Consider the following 24,147-nt stretch of genomic DNA (forward strand, 5'->3'; position numbering starts at 1 on the left):
TAAGAATATGACTTTTATTTCAAAACTAATCAATAAAAATAACTTAAAAGACTGATCTTTTTAAAAAAATCACTGACATTCTTCCCAAATCAATTTTAGGATTAATCTGTTGTAAACTATCAAATAGAAGATGGTCCTCAGTACACATACCCATCCTTATGCCAAAATGTATTCACGCACCCATGTTGTAAGGCATGACCATATAAGTTATTCACATAAAAACTGAATTTGTTGTTATTCCATGGTGTTTTTACTGAGAAGAAGACTATCTTAGGTCAAATGATTCTCTGTGTTTCTAATATTAGAGTTCCAGGAGATGTTTGGGGATAAAGCTTTTCTTCTCTGTTGTGCTGAAAGCACATTCCATCCATATCCATCTACTCAGGCAGCTCTTAAAGAACTCTGCCTTGTAAGCCAACTACCTCACCAAAATGGGATGGAAAACTTAGAGCAGAATGAGACATAGATATGTTTTGAAAAGTATGCTTAATAAATTATCCTCCTATTCCTTCAAACAACCCTTTCCTAGCCCCCTGTCTCCTAGTGTGGCCCAAGAAGTAGAATAATCAAGGGAAAGATGCTGGTTTGGTGTAAGCAATGGCTCTGCACCCTACTACAGTGGGTTAAACTGTGCCTCCCAAAAGATATTTTCAAGTCTTAATCTTATGTACTTATGAATGTGAGATTATTTTAAAATAGTCTTTGCAGATGTAATTAAATTAAAATAAGGTCACAGTGATTAAGGTGGGCCCAAATCCAATGACTGGATTTATAAAGGAAAGGAGGTCTGGAGACACAGGGACAGAGAGAAAGCAGGAAACATTGGGAAGAGAAGCGGAAACTGGAGTGAAGCAGCTTCGAGCCAACGAATGGCCAGGGTTTCCATAACCCTCATGAGCTGGGAAGAGGCAAAGAGGTGTCTCCTCAGGCCTTGCCAACACCTTGATTTGGGATTGCTCTCCAAATCTATGAGAATAAGCTTCTGTTGTGTTAAGGAACTCAGTTTGTGGAATTCCTCAAAGCAGCCCTAGGAAACTAATACGCCCACATTTCCAGACTGTGACATCGCCATACCTTTTGAGAAGGAAACTCGGGGAAAAAAAAAAAAAACCCCTCTGGTTATGACTTTGTATTCAAATGCCTAGGTAAAAACACAGGACTACATATTGCAGACTTCCTTCATGTGCAAATTAAAAAGTCCTTTTTGGAACTATATGTTTTATTCTGAAGAATGGAGATAGAGACTGCCATAGAGCCCATGCTAGAATCAGCAAAGTCTGAAATAAAAAGTGGCTCTTGGCCCTGATTTCAGTAGATTATATTCTTAGCCTTTTATGAATGAACATGAATAGAAATATTTTTTAATTTATTCTAAAACTGTTACCAAGGACATTAACCATCATGCCTCTCATAAGTCCCTATATGGTCTCATCTTTACCAAAAATAAAAAAATCTTCTCACAATTTAGCACTTGGAAGGCATTTTTGTCTGTTAAGAAAAGGGTATGCATCAGTCTATCAGATAATCATAGTTTTTCACCCCATCTACTAGAATGGCTTTTCAATTGGTCTGCCTGTTTCCATGCTTCACCTACAAAATTCCATTCTGCAGAAGGCAGAGGGTAGATATTCTTATGTGTATATCAGATCATGTCAATACCCTGGACAGAGCCCAAATCACATATAGGAGACAATGAAAGCCTCTCCAGGGCCCACCAGGTCCAATGCCTGACCCTGGGTCATCGCTTGTACTTCCTGCTCCCTGCACCTTTTCTCGCACCACTCAGGCCACAGGGGCCTCCTGATGCTCACTGTTCTCATTGCCTGGAATACCTTCTTCTTGTTCCTTGTATACCACATTGCTTCATTCCAGTTTCTATTCAGTGTCACTTCCCCAGAGAGTCCACTTCACCCCATCTAAAGTAAAAGGCTTAGCTTGCTTCTGTTTTCTCTTAAGGCATTTACTCACCTCCTGACATTATATTATATATTCAGTTGCTTATTTCTTCATTATCTATGTTCCCCTACCAGAATATCAGCTCTTTCAAAGCAGAGTTTTTTTGTCCAATTTGCTCAATGCTATATCTCTAGAACCTGGGACAATGTATAACATAGACTAGGTACTGGATAAATGATTTGCTAAATTAAAAAAATGAATACATTTGAAAATTGTTTTATTTTCTTCCCTGGTTGATGGGAAGGTTAGTTTTAAATTTAATGGTGATTTATAGTATTGTACTAGCCTTCATTATGAGCATATATATTTCTTATTGATTGATGGGTTGACTGATTGTGGTACTACGGATTAAACTCAGAGGAATTCTACCTCTGAGCTATACTCCCAGCCCTATTTTATTTTTTACTTTGAAACAGGGTCTAAACCTGTGAGATTACAAGAGTACACCACCACACCTGACTGCTTTTTGCTTTATTAATACTCTAATATTCTTTTTATTTTAATAAAATCACATATACCCTTTATTATACGATACTTCTAAATATTGTGTCACATTTCAGAATGTGACAAAAAGACACACCAATAGGCAGGTAGGTTGGAAGCCTCGGAGGCAGCCCACACTAAGTGGAAAAGGGTACACTTGTTAATCAGCAGTAATGCTTAATTGTGTTACAGGACAGATGTGAGTAAAATATAAGACAACCCTCAGTCTAGAAGCCCACATCTTTGGCTTCAGTGTGATACTGTAGGCCTAGAGAAGGTAGGTGGGAGTGAGCCAACGGTCCCAGTGGGGTCAGTGAAAGAAGGAAACAGGTTTTACCTTTTCATTCCTGCAGTTGTTCAGTCCCATATTATTCATGGAGGACAGTTTCCCGTCAACACTGTGGGGCTGTTGCTGCTGTTGCTCCCGCTGGATCTGTTCTCGCATCTTCCGAGCCTCCTGAATTGCTTTCATGACTGTATCCTGATCCCCAAACAGGGCGGGTGAGTTGAGACTGGACAGGATATCTGCATATATATACAGGACACATTATTAAGGCCTGTGAGGGTAGACTCTTAAAAGAACCACCATTGAGTCGGGTGTGGTGGTGCACCCTTGTAATCCCAGTACTTGGGAGGCTGAGACAGGAGGATCCAGGTTCACAGCCAGCCTTAGCCACTTAGTGAGGCCCTCTGCAACTTAATGAAACCCTGTTTCAAAATAAAGGATAAAAACAGGGATGGGGGTGTAGATCTGAGGTAGAACGCCTCTGGGTTCAAACCTCAGTACTTAAAAAAAAAAAAAAGAACCACTATTATCCTTCCTTTTCAGAATTCTGCATTCTCTGAGGAAAAAGGGGGCCTGTTTGGTACAAAGAAAACTAGACCATACTCTGCATAGAGTACAGAAAGCCGAGCAACCGAGCTATGCTGTCTCTTTTTAGCCCTTGGAGGATACTCCAACACTCCAGTCTTTGTGGGTTCTGTCTGCCTACATTCTCACAGACGAAGGTTCCTGGAATCCAACTGTGTATCTACTGGAAAGAGCTATCTGTTCTAGTCTTGCCTCCTCTGTGGGGGTGTGGTGTGGAGGAAAGGGATGGCAAAGGGTGGGGGGGAGGGATATCAGCCCAACCTCCCTGTTTCATTTGGTGTGCTTATACAAGGAAACTATTTCTGGCTTAGAAGAAAAAAAATGGTGAGGCTCCATGTGTACTTCAGTGACATCTGTATGTGTGTTCGCGTGTCCACTGCAGGAGCGAGGGGGCGGGAAGGTTCTCCTGTTGCAGGCTGGTTAATGAAGCATTCTTCTCATCAAGCCGCCTCAGTTATTTAAAAAGAGAAGGACAACCTCTCCCCACCCCCACCCCAACCCCCACTGCTCTGGGCTCCCTGTCCTCAAGGCAGGGAAGCTATGTGTGTGGGAATGGTTGTCACATAAATACAAAGCCCTGAATAAAGTGAGAATAAATATTTGCTTTCGTTATAGTCCATGCAACCCAGAGAAAAACGACTCAAAGTGAAACTAACGTTCCTCTATCTCTTGCATATCCCCATGGGTAAAATGAACATTTAAGATAAGTTTTTCCAATTTTACACAAAAGGAGGACAATTGTTTGATGACTGCTAGATTTCAGCTGCTGTGGCGAATTTGAACATGTTTACTTGTTTGAGACCCAGTCTGAACAGTTCAAAACATGTGTATGGGGGCGGGTGTGGTGGCGCACGCTTGTAATCACAGTACTTGGGAAACTGAGACAGAAGGATCGCATAGGTTCGAAGCCAGCCTCTACTACTTAGTAAGGCTCTCAGCAATTTAGTGATACCCTGTTTCAAAATAAAATACAAAAAATAGGACAGGGATGTAGCCCGGAGGTAGAGGCTCCCTGGGTTCCATCTCCAAGACCACAAAAAAAAAACCACAACAAGACAAAAACATATGTATGGGCATGTGTGTGTATGTGTGTGTATACATCTCACATCCATGGAAGGGACAGAGTAAGTCTGCCATATGAGCTCTGCGTGTGCTCATACATGTGAGATTGGAAAATATTTTCAAGAACATATTTTTAAGTCTGTTACTTTTGGGGATTATAGCAAAACACCCACATTTTTTAGAGATTTCTGATAAACAGACCATTTCCATCCAGTATTCTCTGGACGAGAGTGCCATCCAACTACAAGTGCTATGACTTCACCTCAACTGGCTCGTGACCTTAACAAACATGAAGCGTCGGTCCCAGAAGAGCAGGCAGGATGCATGGTACGGTCCTCTTTGTACCTCACAATACTCAGCATAGTAAACAAATGCCTTCCAAACAAAACGGAGAGGTGGGTATATGAGGGCCATTATAAGATCAGGTCTACTATGTATCGTTCTGTTGGCTTTTCCCTCTCATCTCACAGCATCCAAAAATCCAGCAGAGAGATATGCTTCACATTCCCATGCTGGGAATGACTGAGTTCACTGTCTCACATGGATACCACTGACTTAGGGGAAAACCTCTGGGTCCTTGAAAAAGGCATCTTGGCACAGAACCACAAAATAAAACTACACTGCTGCAGGGATCCTCATGTCCCAAATTTCAATAAGGAAGGTTTATATCTCATTATCAAAGATTTACTTAGACTCAGGAAGTGCAGCAAATACTCCAACTGTGAGTTTACAAAAAGAGCACTGAGAGGCCGGCGTGGTGGCGCACGCTGGTAACCCAGCACTCAGGAGGCAGAGACCGGAGGGTCCAGGTTGGCGGACAGCCTCAGCTACTCAGTGAGGCCCTCTGCAACTCAGTGAGACCCGGCTTCAAAATAAAGAACAAAAAATAGGGCTGGGGGTGTAGCTCGGAAGTAGAATGCCCCTGCGTTCCATCTCCAGAACCGGAAAAAAAAAAAAAAAAAAAAAAAAGCACTGAGTTATATATGAGGAGACATGGATTCCAGTCCTGGTTTTGCTAATTAATAGCTACAAGGCTGTGGGCAAATCATTCTGTTTGCAAGAACCACAATCTACCTGTGCAATAGCAAAATAATAGTACACTGTTTAACTCACATAATTACTGAAATCGAATGAGTCAAGATAGGCATGAATGTTTTAAACTCAATCCTAAGTTTTCAATTATTTCAAAGTTACCACACATGGTATATTTGTTGTTTAATTTGCATTTTATAGGCATTCCACATCAAGGACTATGGGACAAAATGGGTTAACCTATAAGTGACTATATTTACACATTATTCTATGTATTTCAGGCTCTACGACTCAATAGTGCGAGGAAGGTAGAATAGTAAAGAAATGCTAGCGCTATTCTCTAATCCCTTTTGATCTCTGTGTCTTTATTTGGACATTGAGAGACCTGAAGAGGACAGTACCAATGATTTTAGTCCTTTCTGGCAAGCTCCCACCGCCACATGCTTGCATGTGTATTATTCCACTCCACGTAGGTGAATGTGCTGGTATTTATTCATCTTAGTACTTTAAAACTGAATGCCTTCTAGGTGCTAGACACCATGCTAGGCACTTTACATGCACTTTTTCTTTCAAGCCTCATGACAACCTCTGAGGTAGGTAATAGTATTTCCCTTTCAGAGATTAAAAAACTGAATTCCAAAATAGTAAGTAACGTTCCCAAGGTCACATAGCTAGTCAGTAAAGGTTCTCAGTCTAAGGCTGTCTCATTCCAAACCTCATGCTTTTTCCTCCATAGTGTGTGTGTGTGTGTGTGTGTGTGTGTGTGTGTGTGTTACTGGGGATTGAACACCCAGGGAAGTTCTACCTCTGAGTCCTAATTCATTTATTATTTGAAACAGGGTTTTGTTAAGTTACTGCACACTGACCTCAAAATTGTAATCCTCTTATCTCAGCCTCTGAAGTACTGAGATACCAGGCATGCCCCACCACACCCAGTTTCCTCCATACTTTTCACATAGGCGAGTGAATATCCCTACAGACAGCTTACAATTTAAGAAGGTCTGCAAAATATAGTTTTCTAGATATAAATATTATGTAATATATATTATCAAAGTGAATCATTCATACTTAATTCAAAACTAATATAGGATAAGATATAAAATTAACATGTCTTGAGACTCAAATATAAAACTTCAAGGAAATTTCAAATTGATAGGTAGTTTGGGGGTCCTTGGAGAATTACTTTAGGGAGAAAGCACTGACCAAACATAGAAAATCCTAAACCTATGATTTGCTGGATCTAACTTGTCATCTAAAGAACCCATTCCAGCAGGACTAATCACTTACGATATGAAATCGTACTATAGGATACTAAAATGTTTTAGTAGAAAAATGCATATTATCATGTTGGACACAAGGATCAGTTATCACTGAACAGGTTTGCTTTCTTTTACCTAATTCATAAGTCTCTTCCTGGTGTTGACTTTTCCATTTACCTAAAGAGGATCCTCTTCCCAGGCTTCCTCCAATGGGGCTGGGGATGCTGCTTTTGTTTGGCAGGTTGACAGGGCTGGTTTTGCTGGCTGGGAAGAGGCTCTGGGTGGGAGATGTTGGGGATTTTACAGGCTCTGCTGTCTTGGGTCGGGATGAGAGATTCAGCGGCTGTGCTGCTGCTTCATCCTACAAGAGTTTAACATAAATAATTATTGAAAAAAAGACAAATGAAGCACATTATCACTTAGTAAGCCACAGTTATTTTACACCTCAGAGACAATGCTACATTCTCCTACAATAATAACAAAAGAAGCTAATTATCTACCTCCTTGAAGATTCATCGGAAGGAAACCTCATTAATTTCCCTGTGTTATGCTTCTATTTACATTAACTGTGTAGTTGGATCATTCTTTTTGCCAAATTAAAATCTGAATTAGCTCACATTACAGCTTAATTTCCTAATGTGTTTTCAGGGATCTAAATTAACCTAGGGCATTACAAAGAATTATTTAAAATTTCAGTAGCTCTGTAGTGCTTTTGTGTTATTCTCTCTGAAAAGTTCCTGTAACTAAAAATAGTCTCTACAGCTAATTTTAATATATATTTTAAATCAAACAATTGAAAGTACTTTAAAAATGGAAACATAGAAAGCCTTCAGATCTCCTGGGCCCCTGTCCACAGAGCTGCATGCCACACCGGGTCTTCTATGTGGCTTTCTGGGTGTGGGTTCTCTTTGTGGTCTATATTCTGGTCTCTATTCATGTTTAAAATTAATTTTTGCAAAGAGCAAACACATTATAATTATGTTTTACATACTATGCTATATGCAATTTATTTTTCCTTCTTAAAGAGATGTCTTATTATATTCTTTGCTACATATATTTACAGAATGTCTATTTTAAGATGCATATCCATCTACACTGAGAACAGTATTCAAATATCTGGCTTGTAACTGCAGTTTAGCCAGGAACTTAAACATTAAGCTCCTTGCTTTCATTCAGTCTCATTTATCCTGTCATAAAATACCTGAAACAACACTTTTATCATTCTAGAAATTTGGTTGTAATATGAGCATATTCATTTAAATGTTCAGTTTTAAGATCTACGTTATTATGCTCTAAAACAAAATCGTCAGCAAATGTTAACTCCTGTTTTGCTTCTGAAACAGCACAGAGAACTTGCTTTTCATGTCATCATTTAAGATACAAAATAGACTTGGGTAACAAAACCTCCCTTGGTAAATGTATGTTTTAGTTGGGTCCTAATTTCCTCATCTTTAAAAAGAGGGCCTTAAACTAAGTGATCTCTAAGGTTTTTTCCAGTAGAAATACCATTTACTAAGGGGGACAAAAAGATATGATAGAAAATACTACTGGACTAAGAAGACTGGAAAGAAAAAATAAAAATAGCATGTAGAGAGAAGTAATAACATACTAAGTGCTCTGCTAGGCACTTTCACATCTATTAGCCTATTTGTTCATCAGTAACAACTCTATGAGGCTGGGTAGTATAATTCTATATTTTAAAATGAGGAAATGAGATCAGAATGATAAGAGTCACTTCTCCAAGGCCATAAATAGGTGAAAGAGTTTAAATTCTAAGTCACTGGACTCTAAATATCAAGGTCCCTTTTCTACAAATCTATCAGAGAAATTAAGTCATTAATTTATATGATGTCCTAGGATTTTACTTTTTTAGTCTTGTTTTGGTATTGGTCAGAAACAGGAAGTATCACATCTATGTTGCAATATACTTTAATCTATATATAGATATAGGATATGTTCTCAAGAAAAACAGTTATAACCATTATGGATGTCAAAATTATCTGATATATGTAACTGGAACTTACTTCTTTGACTCAGCTCCCAGAATATCAGAGTTTATAGTTTTCATCAAATTTGAAAAATGTTCAGTCACTATTTCCCTAAATTGAGTTTTCTGTTCATTCCTCCTGCTTTTGAAGCTTCAATTGCATGTATTAGGTCATCTGATATTGTCCTATGTCAATGCTCTTTTTTTTTCTTTTTCTATTTTTCATTTTAGAAAGGTTTTATTGTTACTTTTGGGGGGTATTTTATTTTATTTTATATTAGTTATTTTATTTGTACTGGGGCTTGAGTCCAAATCATTATACCTCTGAACCTTACCTCCAGTCCTATTTTATTTTGAATGAGGGTCTCACTCAGTTGCTGAGGCTGGCCTCAAACCTGCAATTCTCCTGTCTAAGTCTCCCAAGTACTAGAATTACAGGAGTTTTCCATGGTATACAGTTTTATTTGGATAGTTTTATCATTTTGTTTTGAGCTTACTAACTTTTTCTTTTGCAATGTCTAAGCTCTCTCTAATCCCATCTATAGTATTTGCTTTTATAATCCACATGTTTATAATCTCTAGCCAATTAATTTAGCTTTTCTATGATTTGCCTTGTCATACTTGTATCCTCTATTTTTTTTAACATAATTTACAAAATCTTTTCAGCTTTATTTTATTTTTCTTTTTATTGGTGCATTGTAGTCATACAGCATACTGGCATACAAGATGGTAGAGGTATATATGCACACATTACTTATTTAGCCCTTCCCCAATTCCCACCCCAGTCCGTCTTTTTTATCTTTAAATATGATCTAATTTGTTACTTATTTTTATAATTCAGTGCTGCTTCCACCAGAAATGTCACTGGGCATGAGCATCATCTCCCAACCCCCAGTAGAGTGAATCCCTTTCTAAGGTGACTTGGCAATGCTTAGTCCTTGCCCAAACTTGACAGAAACTTTTGTGCTGAGCCTGAAGGTAGGAGAACTACAATAGCTCTAATAAAAAAAAAATGCCACAGGCTCCCACTATTCTTATATATAAGAAACATATGCTTTTTCAGATTATATATGTCTTTGGTCTAATTTCCAGAGTGCTAAAATGTTCCTTAGCGTATAAAGAGGTTCTTTAGAAAGGAGGTTTTCTTACCTCCTCCCCATTTGGGTAGAGCTGGAAGCCTTCTATAACTTCTGTTTTTATTACCTTATATACTAATTCTATCATCCATATAATTTTGGGATCTGTTTAAAATTGGTTTATTTTTCTCTTTAGTATCCATATTTCCTTGCATATTTACATACCTGGTGATTATTGAATGGATGCTACACCTTATGAATTTTATATTGTTGGGTGCTGGAGTTTATGACTACTTTAAATATTTGTGGACTTTACACTGAAATGTAGAACAATTTGATAAACCCCAGAAGTATTTTTCATATTTATTCAGTAGGTTCAGAATAGTCATCAGCCTAGGGATAATCTGGCCCCACCATGAAGTAATGCCCTTCTTAATGGGAATGCAAACTATTCTTGCTCCTTCGTGAACTATGCAGTTGTTCTACCTCATATATTTTATTGTTTTCCAGTGGCTTCTTGTAATTTCCTCACATTCATGTGCTGATCAGTACTCAGCTAAATACACAGGGGAGCACGGAGTGGCAGCACACACCTGTAATCTCAGCTCTTGGGAGGCTGAGAGAAGAGGACTACAGGGTTGAGGATAGCCTCTGAAACATAGTGAGGCTTTCATCACCCTAGCAAGACCCTCTTTCAAAAAATAAAAATGACTTGGCTGGGTGTGGCGGCGCACCCTTGTAATCCCAGCATTTAGGAGGCTGAGACAGGAGGATCGTGGTTCGAGGACAGTCTCAGCTACTACTTAGGAAGGCAATTTGCAACTCAGTGAGGCTCTGTTTCAAAAATAAAGAATAAAACATAGGGCTGTGGGTGTAGCATGGAGGTAGAATGCCCCTGGGTTCAATCCCTGGTATCACAAAAAATAAAATAAAAAGGGCTTGGGGGTGTAGCTTGGAGGTAGAATACTTCTGGGTTCAAGCTCCAGTAAAACACACACACACACACACACACACACACACACCACACATACACACACACTATAATAATAATAATAATAATAATAATAATAATAATAAGTAAATAGATAAATCTTTACAGATCTTCAACATTCCCTTTCTCTATAGCTCTCTCCTTTTTGGTACCCTACCTCACAAATTCTATGTCAGCATCTGTCCCTAAATTCTGAACTTTCTCTGCTCAGAGATCCTACCAACCTCCCTACACTGGAAACTCCCTCTAGAAAGAAAGTAAGATGAAACAAGCCTGGCACTCAGTTCACTCTTCCAAGAATCGCTATCCTGTGTTGTTCTATTATAAATTACTGAAAACCATTGTCTTTCATAGTTTTGTCCTGGTTTTAGTTGTTTAACCTGGGAAAGTAAGCTTGAGTCCTGTTCTTCCATCCTGGCTGACAAAGGATATCCTCTAGGTGTTTAGTTAGGATGTCTCTCAGCATGCACATATACAACCAGATACTTCAATTCTAACCAGTAAAACCACTTCACCATCATAAGCATCATTATTTCCATTAACATTTGTGAAATACTCATTATATATTGTCTTATTTGAGAGCCTAACTCACATTTTAAAGAGAAGAAAAATAAAGCCAAGAGAAATTAAGTTATTTTTCCAAGGTAACACAGCTAGTAAAAGTAGAAGAATGAGTATTTGAACAGAAAAATTCTGACTACTGATGTTAACAATTATAACAGGTAAAGATTCTGGGGAAAAGAAGGTATTAAGACCATTTATATTTTTTGTTGTTATGTTCAACAAACTTTGCCCTATGTCATGTTTGAATTAGAAATGAGTGATCATGTTGTATAGAGGGAAAGCAATGACTATAGGAAGAAACATTAGAGATTTTGGTGATCATTATTGTTTCATTTAGCAAACTATGAGATTACTTTCAGTTTTTTCAACAAAAGGAGTTATTTTTAAAACTTGAAACATTTGCCTTATGTCTTGGCTTATATATTTTTAACCACACATAAACAATCTCATAATTATGAAAATGTTTTCTTTGTTATTAACATAAAACATAGTCAAGTCAAATTATACAGTGAACTCCCTAAGAATTTTCATGTGGTCAAGTGAGTAATAAAAATTCAGATGGTCCATAAGGATGAAATGGTAAAAACAGATATAAACTTGAGTTTAACCAGGGAATATTTTACTCATCCAATAAAGGCTTGGTTTGGTGTAGTTCCAGTTGGCCAATATATGAAATGACTTTTTCATATTAAACTATTTAATACTTAATAGCTTAAGTCACTGGCATTTGGTATATTGTAACAACTATGATTAAACCAGTGTCTTGGTTTGAGCTGTAGAGTTCTGACTCTAATTCACAAATACAAAATTCTAGAACACAAAATTGCTTGTTTTAAAAAGAAACACTATTTTCTGAAATGTAAACTGCCTGCTTCCATATCTCAATATTTCTGTTGTTGTTGTTGTTGTTGTTGTTGTTGTTGTTGTTGTTGTTGTTTGTGGTACTGGGGATTGAACCCAGTGGCATTCTAACTCCAAGCTATTCCCCCAGGCCTATTTTTTATTCTTTATTTTGAAACAGCATCTCACTGAGTTACCAAGGGCCTCACTAAGTAGCTGAGGCTGTCCTCAAACCACACCCTCCTGTCTCAGTCTCCCAAATGCTGGGATTACAAACATGCACCACCATGCCCAGCTATATCTCAATATTAATAACAACAAAACATAATATACAGCTATTTATTTGAAGAATATATTTTCTTGGTGATAAAAAATAACCAAATTTTATTATCTGTCATTCTGAACACACAAAAAGGAGGTGTAGAACAAGATAATGAACCCATTTTCCATTCACCCAGCCTCAATAAAATCCACTCCTGGTCAGTGTCTCTCCAGTGCCCTCTCAACATAATGCTTTGTCATCCATACATAATTTAAGGATCATCACCTAAAATGCTATAAATAATTTCTTAATATCATCAAATAGCCAATTTTCAAATTTCCTATTTTCTTTTTTTTTTTTGACAGGCTACTTGATGTTTTATTCTATTAGGTAACTCTTAAAAATCAACACATATTAATGGTGTTCAGTGTGACGTTTCCATACAGGTTTATAGTGTGCATTGAACATGCACAACCACCAATATTATATGTTGGAGTGTTGGACCTGTGCCCTCCTCTAGTAATTTCAAAGTCTGTGGTAAAGAATCTAAAAGAATAAGTGGCATTAAATTAATTTGGGGTGTTGGTACACAAGAAGACTATCTATATTAATGATGTTTATTTTTTATCTTGGTAATTGAAGTCTATTTTTTCTCAGACTTCCTGAAATCCCAAAATTCCTATCTGCAAATTTTAGAAAATAAAATAATTTCAGTGATTGCATACCATCAAATTCTGAGTTTGGTTCACCTCAGCTGTTTTTTATGTAAAAATTAATAAATACAAAATTCTCCAAATGTGGTACTTTTGTCACATTATAGTACAGCATCTGCAATTAGAATTTGCCATAACTAGATAAGTCAACTGTATAAAACAATTATTTCTCTAAACTATTGAAATTTAATAATTTAAGGTAGAAAGAAAATTCAGTCATAAAAAGTAACCAGTGCCACCTATAGGTACCAGCTACAGCACAAAGTTAGAACAGCTCATCAATTTCCCTCTGTTGCCAAGTAACTCCTGGATGCCCACTCTTAAGACAGTGGAAATCAGTGAGGAAAGGCATCTATTAATGTTCTAGCCATAATTTTGGAGAGTCCATCCTATTACAATTATGTGGCATTGAGAGCATCATTAGGCAATGACATTCCTCAGAGGTCACATTTATAACTTGAGTTTAGAAGGAGAGAACTTCACCAGACCATACAAAGTCTAGCATTAGATTGCTTTTTGTCTCCTTTTCAAAATCTAAGAATTCAAGCTACTTTTTCTGGTACTATAAGTTGGCTCCCCACCTGTTCAAGGAACATGGAGAGAATTGTCACAAGTTCATGAAAAAGACTGGTAATAAAGCCATGGCCATTTTTGCCAATGAACATTAAAAAATAAAAGCCAGAATCCAAAGGGGAACATTTTTGAGAAGTGAGTGTGCAGATTTAGGTAAAGATCTCCACAATATGGCACTATTGTTATCAAAAGGGAAACACCTGTTTCTCAATGCTCAATCATGAAATTTACCATAAAGTGGAGCATTTGGGGGGTTCCTTTATGTTGCTAGACTTCCTGCTGTTTATTCCCAACATAGCCTGGTTCACTACCTTCATCCTAAAGCTATTTTCCAAACATTTTCCACAATTTTGCAAAGCAAATACCTTAACTTGAGTTACAGGGCTGGTCCCTCTCTTTTCATTTTTTATCCCAGTAGGTGAGACTGCCCCTGCTGTGTTTGGTGGCTGTGGAGTTGATGGCATCTTTGCTCCAGGTGACACCTGCATGCTGGCCAGCTGAGCTGCATAGAGCTGCTGCAAAACAGGGAAGACAAACATTGATCTCTTTAAATGCAGCTGAAATGAAGTTAAAAAAAAAAAACTTACCGTATTGTTAGGTAACTATTTCTCTTGTGGATTTCTCTTTCACTGTTAAAAAAAGAATTAAAAAATAATGTAACAGAAAGACAGAAAAACCCTGGTATAGGAACCATGGTTCTGTACCTGTTCCTTCTAGCAATAACATTACAACCCTGGACAAAGTACTTAATCTCTAGAACACAGCTTCTTCAACTGAACAAAAAGGAAGTTGACTATATATTTGCTAAGATTCTTTCCAGGATCTAAAATCTCTATGAAAAGTTCTTTAAATGTCTGTTATGTCCACTCATTTAATTTTATTACTCCTGAACTAAGAAACTAAGCTGATCTTGTCTATGGATTCCTGGAAGAACCACATCCTTTTTGTGTAGCACTATCTGAGCTTCTCTGAGGACTATGCTCAATTCTGTCCCCAGTGCCCCCAGAGCCCAATGGCAGTCACTCTTTTCTGAAGGTCTTTTTTTCTAGGAGGCATATAACATAATCCTCAACAGAATATGGCCAGATTTATAGCAATATATAGAGTCAAACTTCTTTTTCAGAGCATGGGAGTTGCCTGTTTTATTATGAACTTCAATGAGGTAATGAAGTACCTCCTTCAGCAAAGATCACACAACTTCTTTACTCAGGTCCTGCATTTTCCTGAGACTCCATGTTTATGCTCATTATATTCCCATTGTTGTTTTCATAGCCCTTTTCTCTTTGGAAAATCAGTGATCATCTTAAGTCATTCTATCAGCTCAGCCTTAAAAAGATTCCTGTTCCCTAATACATGATAAGCAGATAACAATACTATAAATCTTAAAATTATCAGCCTCAAAAATATGCTGATTTAACTGAATTAGATAGGTTGGTCAACCTTTCTATAGAATCTAAATTTTTATCAAAAGAATATTATACATTGTTTTACAAATGTAATATTACTTTAAAGCTTAAAAACAAACAAAAAGAAAACAACAACAAAATAGCATGACCAACATGTATAGTGCACAGCCTCCATAGCTATGTGTGATGGACTTAGATGTCCACCCCCTCTTCCCTACCTCACTCCCTGCTCAGTGGAGACCATCCCTTTCTTTTCTTTCTTTTCTTTTTCTTTTTTTTTTACTTTTTTATTAGTGCATTGTAGTCACATCTTAATGGGGTATGATATGGTGGAGGTATACACACATATAACACTCAGTCCTTCCCCGATTCCCATCCCATCCCCTTCCTTTCTTTCAATGTATTTCATTGTTTTGATTAGTATTTATTTCTTTACTACTAGATGCTTCTATACTGCTATATTTTTATCCATTGACTCTCTATAGTGGAAAGTGAAAGTTTAGCTGCCTTACATAACCAAGCCCAAGTGTTTCATAGTTCTCTCCCCAATTTCTTAATGTTAATATCACAAATTTAAAAAAATTAATGTTTGCTGTTTTATATTATTCTCTATAGGCACTATTTTCTGTTGAGATGTACTTAATTTTTCTCTGTTTTTCAACTTTTTATTTGGTTGTATTTAGGCTTTTATCTTAACTATGTTTTGGTTAGATTCAACTTTTTATTTGGTTTGATTTGTTTTGTTTTCTTATTTTTTATGTAACTAACCACTCATTAATATCCAAACTCTCCAGGAGACCAGGAAAACGCAACTCAATCTAGCTGGTTATCAGGTAATCTGTGTATCCATTTTGTTTTCCTTTGTGAAGACATCTATCTTGGAATTCTCTGTATCTTCTTGCTCCAATCTGAACTAGTTTTTTCTTCAAACCTCCAGCAAATCTTATGGTCTGTGGAATTCATTTAGCCTCTCCAATACTAGAGTCCCTGTTTTGTACCTCTTGGTTAACTGTCTTTTTTTGGGTAGAGAACATTTTCTAAGAGCTGTCTGAGAAAAGATATATGTGAAGTTGAATTTTTTTAAAAAGTTTATTAGTGTAATAACTTATACATCATAGTGAGATTTGAAGTGATGCATTCATATATGCACATACTTCATTTCTTGGTTTGTGAGATTAATTTGTAGAAACTAATAGCTCTGAGAAACGTTATTGCTATTTTCTTCTCAGGTGATTGTAGTTTGACTAGCAGAGAATTCTAAGTTGAAAATGATTCTCATAATTTTGAAGATATTGTTTTTCTGTCTTATTTTTATTGCTAAGAAGGTCTAATGTCATTCTGGCTCCTAATTATTTGTATGGAATCTGTTTTCTCCCTAGAAAGTATTAGGATTTTCCCTTTATACCAAATATTTTGGGACTTAATTTTGAAGTCTGTTAACTTTTATATTCATTGTTTTAGACAATCAGTCAGCTCTTTCAATATGTAAACTCATGTCCTTCAAGTCCAGGAAACTTTTCTGGTATTTGTCATTAATAACTTTGTTTCCTCTGTTCTCTTTCTCAAACTCATATTAAATATTGGACTTCCTCATTGACTATTTTTTCTCATTTTTCTATTTGTCTTTCTCCAACTTTTCGTTATACTCTATGACAGTTTTTTCAACTTTATCTTGAAGACTTTTATAAATTTTTTTTCAGTTCTTATTTTAAGGGTACTTTTGTTCTCTAATAGCTTCTTTTTATAGCATCCAGTTTTCTATTCTGTTAGATAATATTGATAGGTTTGGGGTTTGTTTTTGTTTCTCTTTTCTGCATTGTTGATTTCTTTCTTTCAAACTCTTTGAGCTCTTTTCTCCTAGAGGTTTTTAGAAAGTCTCTGGCATTCATTGACTGTTTATTCACCTATAAGAGTGACATACTCAAAAGCTAGCTGGGAGCCGGGCATGGTGGCATACACTTGTAATGCCAGCATTCGGAAGGCTGAGACAGGAGGATCACACAGGTTCAAAGCCAGCCTTAGCTACTTAGTGAGGTCCTTTGCAACTCAGTGAGACCCTGTTTCAAAATAAAGAATAAAAAAATAGGGCTGGGGGTGTTGCTCGGAGATAGAATGCCCCTGGATTCCATCCCCAGTACCACACACACACACACACACACACACACACACACACACACACACACCTAGCTGGGAAGTCTGTAGGGGTAGACTTATTTGACAAATAGTTTTTGGTATAAAGCAATGATGCAGAAGGTAGAATTTTTCATTAGGAAATCCCCAAAATCAATATCTATAGAATGTTTCTTTTGAACTGGATTTTTTTCTTTGAGAGACATTTTCAAATTTTTGCCTTGGTTTTGGGGGGGTTGGACTTATATGCCATTATTACATGAGCCAAACATGAAGAGACATCTGGGGAATATCACTATCTGGTCTATCATATCCCTCCTGTTTTTAAAATGGTATCATCACTCATCCTTAGCTATGTCTGATGTCTCCAGCACAAGACACCCCTTAAGTTCAACTTCTCAAGAGAACAAACTTCCAGTCTTCTGCCATAAAGAATGGTAGTCACCAGGTTGCATGGAGTTAGAATCATCTTTATCTATTTTCAACCATTCATCTTGTCTACAGTTCTACCTCTTACCCCTGCTTTGAATGATATATAAGGCCTTAAATTTCTAAGCATTTCAAAGATTCAGCTTCCAATTGGGCTTCATTTTGGCTTTATACTTTTTAAAGCTTAGGTATCAGTTTCTTTTTTTTTCTAATACAGTTAGTTATAACTCATCTACTCATTTCTCATTTTCCTCAAACACTTTCACCCTCTTTATTTCTACTTAAAGGTTTATACCTATTATCCTTAACTGTTGCTATATACAAATTTCTGTGAAGTTGGCAATAAATGAATGTGTTTATCTGTTATGGTTACCCAGAAGTCATATTTCCCAATCTTAATACTTTTTAATGCTTGAAAACTTCATTCAATATTTTATTTTCCTCCTATAATCAAGATTAAGCCATTACCTTGATAGATTTCTATCAAAATAAATAGAAAGCTTCCTAGTTCATCAACCACAGAGAAAATAGCTCAAACTTTGCCATATTAGTAAGGGAGAAAAAACAGGTGGTTTGTATGTAATTTCCAGCATTACTATCATTCAGATGGACAAATAAAAAAAATTACAGTAATCAAAAACAGACCTTTCAGCACATGTAATTAAATGAAAGCTTAATAAAGAATAATTTGCAAGAGCCAGATGTGCTTATGTCATGATTGTTGCTTTCTTTGGAACAATTTTTCTAATATAACAAGCCTCTAAAGAAATTAAAGTTTCATAATTTTGTATGCAATGACTCAGTGGCAAGAAAAATTTACAAAGTAAGAGTTTGTTGAACTGCTACAACTTAGGCAAAAGAGAGACTGTTTCTTTTCTTTTCTTTCTTTTTTTTTTTTTTTTTACTCTGTTGTGCCCTTTACCTTTTAAATTCAGCCAGCTGTCTTTAAGGGTTGGGGGACAAATGAAGTATCTGTAAAATTTCTGTTTAGGTTAGGCCAGTGAAGAAAAATTCTATACTGAATGGAATGGATAGAGGTGATTAAGATTGTCTACTTAGTAGCTGGTATCATTACCTATATATCCTTCTGCTGAGTATCAAAAAATTATGAAATATTAGAGATGTAAAAGTCTTTACACATTATTTATGCCTTCATTTTACCTCAATAATTCAAACGATCAAAAGAAAGTCCATTTTATTTTATTCAATCTTGATTCTTTCAGAGAAATTTAGTGAAAATTGGAGAAAAACAAATCTTTGGAAACAAACATATTTTTTAAAAGCTGACAATTCAGTGAGGTTCTAGTTAGATTGAACAATACAGTTGTTTTTTTTATAAAAATAGAGTAATGTTAATTGCTTCCTCTAAAGCTCTGACAATCATTTATTTTATCTGTTTTTCCAATAAGTTGTACATAAAAGAGGCAAGACCTCACAAACTGAGACATCTAAGCTAGTTCTGGTAAGCTGTGACTTCTGATACATTTGAAACATTCTATGACACCTACAAAACTATAAATGGGGCAGTAGAATGTTATGTTGGACTTAGTAAATATGAGCCTTGAAATAAAAATCAGAAAATTAAGCACAATTAAAAGATCAAAGTCACTCATGATGATTAAAATTTCACTTTCTATCTAATAGAATTTACAAGTTCAGTTTAAAAAGTCTTCAGATTGAAGATTTTTATTTTGATTTGGATAATAAAATGTGTCCTTCATGGATTGGCATAAAATTTTACCTCCTAATCTAATATCAATTGAATGTGTCCTATGTACAAGGTTCTGTGTTAGGAGCTGAGGAGAATTCAGTCTTGGACCAAATATACAGCCCTGGAGATGTAAAATACCGATCCCTAACACTTGATTTGAAGCTTTCTTATGACGTTTATCAAAACCTTGTGTTTAGTTAAGCACTTATATCTTATTACCCTGGACATATTATAAGCTAAATTGAAGACATTATCAATCTAGTTATTTGTGAATCCCTAGCACCAGTAATGGTGCCTTGAAAATAATAGATATTTAGGCAATTTTTTTCTGAATTAACACACAATATAGAATCATTGCATGTTAGGAAAGAGGGAGTGTACATGAGTGAAGCAAAAGATGTGATGTGTGTGTGTGTGAGTGAAGCAAAAGAGGTGATGTGTGTGTGTGTGTGTGTGTGTGTGTATGATTAACCACTTTATAATGCTGAGTTTAAAAAATAAAAGGTAAATAAATTCAGTCCCAGTTAAATTATTTTGTTTCGCAAAAAAATGATTTTTGAAGTTATTTCATAAAATGTTTGCTAGATAGTTTCTCAGCTTTATTAACTTGTCTTAAACTTTTCAAATACAAATTATACTGTTTGAATAGTAACTAAGGAATATTACCAGTTTTTCTTCTCAATCTAGTTAATAATAAATATAAGGTTTTTCTAAACATTACTGATTTCTTTCTTGAAAGAATATAAAAATATTATATTGAAAAACCTCTTTGCCAACTGAAGGTTCAGGAAGGAAAAATACATAGAATTCAATATACATAGAATTCTCAGATTATTATTCACAATGGTAATAATGGACATCCAGCCTAAGCACAGTTTAAGGTTAAGACATAAGTAATACAATAGAACCGGGTGTGGTATTGCACGCTTGAAATCCCAATACTTAGGAGGCTGAGACAGGAGGATCATAAGTTCATAGCCAGCCTCAGCAACTTAGTAATATCTTGTTTAAAAAATAAAAAAAGGGATGAGGGTCTAGCTTAGAGGTAGAATGTCTCTGAGTTCAATCCCTAGGAATACACACATACACTAAAGCTTACAACAGATGTAGCAACAAGTCCCATTTGAATTTAAATGAAGACTGCTTTGCAAATGCAGTTTCCCATTTCCATTTTGAAAAGTACCAGTGATTATCTGGGAGACGGAATTTTTTTTAACCCAAGATATATAGAGGATATGCAGTACATACATGTAAAATTCAGCCTTGCTAAATATTTTTTTCACAGTTATAAGGTCACTCATATTTTACAGAAGCATTTTATAAGAAATGCTCTTACTTTTGGCTAAGAATGATCCACCTTATTAGTAGTGATTTAACAAAGTAGTTAGGATTAATATTTTGGTAAGTGGAACAATGACATACTTACCAATTGGACCTTAACACTCATTTAAGCTAGTCTGACCTCCACGTCTACTGATGAACTGAGATCCAGAGAGCAATACTTTTCCCAAGAGCATATAATTAGTATGGGAGGTTTAAGATCTTTCTAGCTGTCACTCTAAAACTGCCAGAGGATCATTTAAAGTAGAAATGAACATACATCTTTGCACCTTTCAAACACATTTCCAAAATTGATTAATTTGATCATTGATAAATCTTCACCAAATACTTATTAATTGAATCCTATGCTAAATATTGGAGGTACACCAACAGGCAACTAAGAAATGGTATCTGCCTTACCATAGCTAACAGGAGAAAATGATATTAAATAAATGCTTAGACAATACCTATGAAATTATGGTTAGGATAAATGCTGAGAAAGAAAAGTACTCAATGTCAAGGGACCTAAGAAAGATATGTGATATAGTCTGCATGATCAGAATAGTTTCTCTAAGGAAACAACATTTTATATAAGATTTATCCAGGTAGAAAAATTGAATAAAAATATTATAGCAAGAAGAGTATCAACTATTATGGCTCTGAGAAAGAAAAGAGAGGCAAGTTTTTGAGGAATTTTAAGAAGACCAATGTAACAGGACAGGTGAGTGAGAGTAGAGTGGCAGAAGAGGGCAGAGGGGGTAGGTTCTGTAGGCTTCTCACAGACCATTTGGGTTGCTACAACAAATAAACATAAACTGGGTGGCTAAGAAATAACAGAAATTTATTTCCTGCAATTCCAGTGCTAAGCTGTCCAAGTCAAAGAACCAGAACATTAGTGTCTGGAGAGAGCCTGCTTCCCCATAGATGGCCATCTTCTCACTCTTTCCTCACATGGTAGAAGGGGCAAGGGCTCTCCCTGGAGCCTCTTTATAAACTAATCTCATGTATTAGATGCTTTGTAAGAGGCTCACACAGGAGGCTTTGAACCTGTGACCTAATCACCTCCTAGCCGGGTGTGGTGGCACACGCTTGTAATCCCCGCGCTTGGGAGGCAGAGACAGGAGGATCGCGCAGGTTCGAAGCCAGCCGCGCGCACTGGCTTAGGAGACCCTGTTTCCAATAAAAATATAAAAATAGGTCTGGGAGTGTAGCCCGGAAGTAGAAGGGCTTCCAGGAACCCCAGTACCACCAAAAAAAAAAAAAAAAAAAAAAAGTCTAATCACCTCCTAAAGGTCCAACTCCTAATATCAGTTTGGGAGTAAGGATTTCAAAATATGACTGCTGTGGGACATAAATATCTGGACTATAGAAAAGCAACATTAACAATTTCAAATATTATCCTGAGGACAGGTATTTTAAAAGAATGATAAACTGAAACCAGGAAATACAGAATGTTTTCCATGCTTTACTACTAACATATCTACTAACATTTAAAATAAATTGGATTACAAAAGTACTATAAAGATATTGTAAGTCCACAAATATATACCACTAAAAACATTTCCAGGAATTTTGTGTACTAAGACTAGTTTTATGGATAACTCATTCTTACATCTGGATCCATGACACTTTAATAACCAAGTCCACAGAGATTCAACAGAAAACACTAGGTTCTAACAATCAAACCTTATGGGAAAATTCTTGAGTGTCTGCGAGGAGACACACTAGTCTGTGTATTGTGTTAAAGAGCCATGTTATACCACTGGTTCCTTTAGGAAAAGAAGCATACTTTCTCCCCAAATTGCCAAGCTGATGTTAAATTATAATGGGTGGTGTCCCAATGCATATCTATCTATCTATCTATCTATCTATCTATCTATCTATCTATCTCCTACTTTAAATCAAGGAAGATTCCCCAATAGAAAATGCCATAGAAAAAGGTCCAAGGCAGCCAGGCGTGGTAGCCCACACTTGTAATCCCTGTGCTTGCTTGGGAGGCTGAGACAGGAAGAGTGTGCAGGTTCAAAGCCAGCCTTGCTGGCTTAAGAGATCCTGTTTCCAAATGAAAGTATAAAATAGGTCTGGGAGTGTAGCCCGGAGGTAGAAGGGTTTCATCCCCAGTACCACCAAAAAAAAAAAAAAAAAAAAAAAAAAAAAAAAAGAAAGAAAGAAAGAGAAGAAAGAAAGGAAGGAAGGAAGAAAAAAAAAAGGCCTTTCTTCTCTATAATCACATGATTTTTTATATAAAAAGTCATCCAGTCATCATTCCCATTCATTCATGAAGTAATCCAAAAATTATATATTGAATACTAAGTCAGGCATTCGGCTAAGTATTTTAATTTATATTTATAATATTTATAGAAAATAGGAATTACCCGTTTTAGAGTCAATCTCATTTTTAAGCCCAGAATCTTTCTGCTTTTAAAATTAAATTATTCTAAATAACCTATACAGTGGAAGCCTATTTCCTGTTCCTAGCCACCAGACAAGGATCATTGTCCAAGGAGAAGAGAGATTCTGATGTGACTGCTTTTCTGAGCTCTCAAATAGCAAACTGTATTTCCAGATGTTTTAGAGGTATTCTTTCAAAAATGTCATTTCATTATACTCAAATGAAGAAAGAAAAACTAATGGTGCCAACAGCCATCTTGAATAAGGGCCACATTTTTGATCTAGACAACTTTCCTCTCCAACCAATTTTTGAGCACTAGAAGAAAGCATCTACAAAAATCCTAATTTAATAGACTGATAGGGTAAAAAAAAATGTGCAGAGTGTGGGTAGAAGTAGAACTTTATAGCTCTATTATATGGAAACAAAAGAAAAAAAAAACAGGTACAACTTTAGATACCAACTTCTCTTTGGAAGAGATTCTCCTGTGTTTTTTCATTTCAATTAGCACGGGTACTTTAAAGTAGCCTGTTGCTGTGTGCTTATCTGCTGTGTGGGTCTATGTCCGTATCACTCTGATCTGTATTATGATGTGAGACTACACTGCACCACACACACACACACACACACACACACACACACACACACACACGGCTTTATATATGTATGTATGAGTAGACTGTTGGAATTTGACCAAAAGAATAAAATTCTCCCTTAAGCCTGTTTTTGGAGAATGAAAAAAGGAAGAGGAGAAAAAACACTACTCAACAAAACAGATTCAACAGAAGCTACCAAAAGATGCTACCTCTTACCTTTATAATTATCCCATTTGCTATGGGTCCATACAATGTCTGAGAACTCCAGGCTCAGCCTAGTCACTCAGATTGACAGACCCTGTCCTTGTATCCAATACACTATTTAAGAGCAAAATGGGAGAATTTGAAGATAAAAAGTACAGCAGGGAGATGAGGCATCCTTAAGGAAATGCTATTACCTACTTGATTGAGTCTGCCCAGCACCAGGCCCCCAATCCTAGCTCAGTTCTCGAGGGAGATCTTGGATTTTGTTATCTTTTCAAAACAGTGCTGATGTC

The 24,147-nt window shown here is 36.3% G+C and overlaps 1 protein-coding gene across 8 annotated transcripts in view; it reads right to left on the reverse strand.

The window, feature by feature from the left end:
• Window positions 1-24,147, reverse strand: part of SOX6 (SRY-box transcription factor 6) — a gene marked incomplete at both ends in the record, with an annotated part of 599,473 nt that overhangs the window by 71,502 nt on the left and 503,824 nt on the right. For 6 of the 8 annotated variants that reach the window (XM_080715779.1, XM_080715784.1, XM_080715780.1 and 3 more), the window contains 3 exons: window positions 2,777-2,964; window positions 6,841-7,024; window positions 14,035-14,184. In XM_080715779.1, the coding sequence (XP_080571905.1) occupies window positions 2,777-2,964; window positions 6,841-7,024; window positions 14,035-14,184 (522 nt within the window). Of the gene's footprint in view, window positions 1-2,776; window positions 2,965-6,798; window positions 7,025-14,034; window positions 14,185-24,147 lie in introns of all 8 variants that reach the window. The other 2 variants (XM_080715786.1, XM_080715783.1) reach the window with 2 other exon arrangements.

The sequence above is a fragment of the Muscardinus avellanarius genome (assembly GCF_963383645.1).
Source record: "Muscardinus avellanarius genome assembly, chromosome: 1".
Classification (NCBI taxonomy): domain Eukaryota; kingdom Metazoa; phylum Chordata; class Mammalia; order Rodentia; family Gliridae; genus Muscardinus; species Muscardinus avellanarius.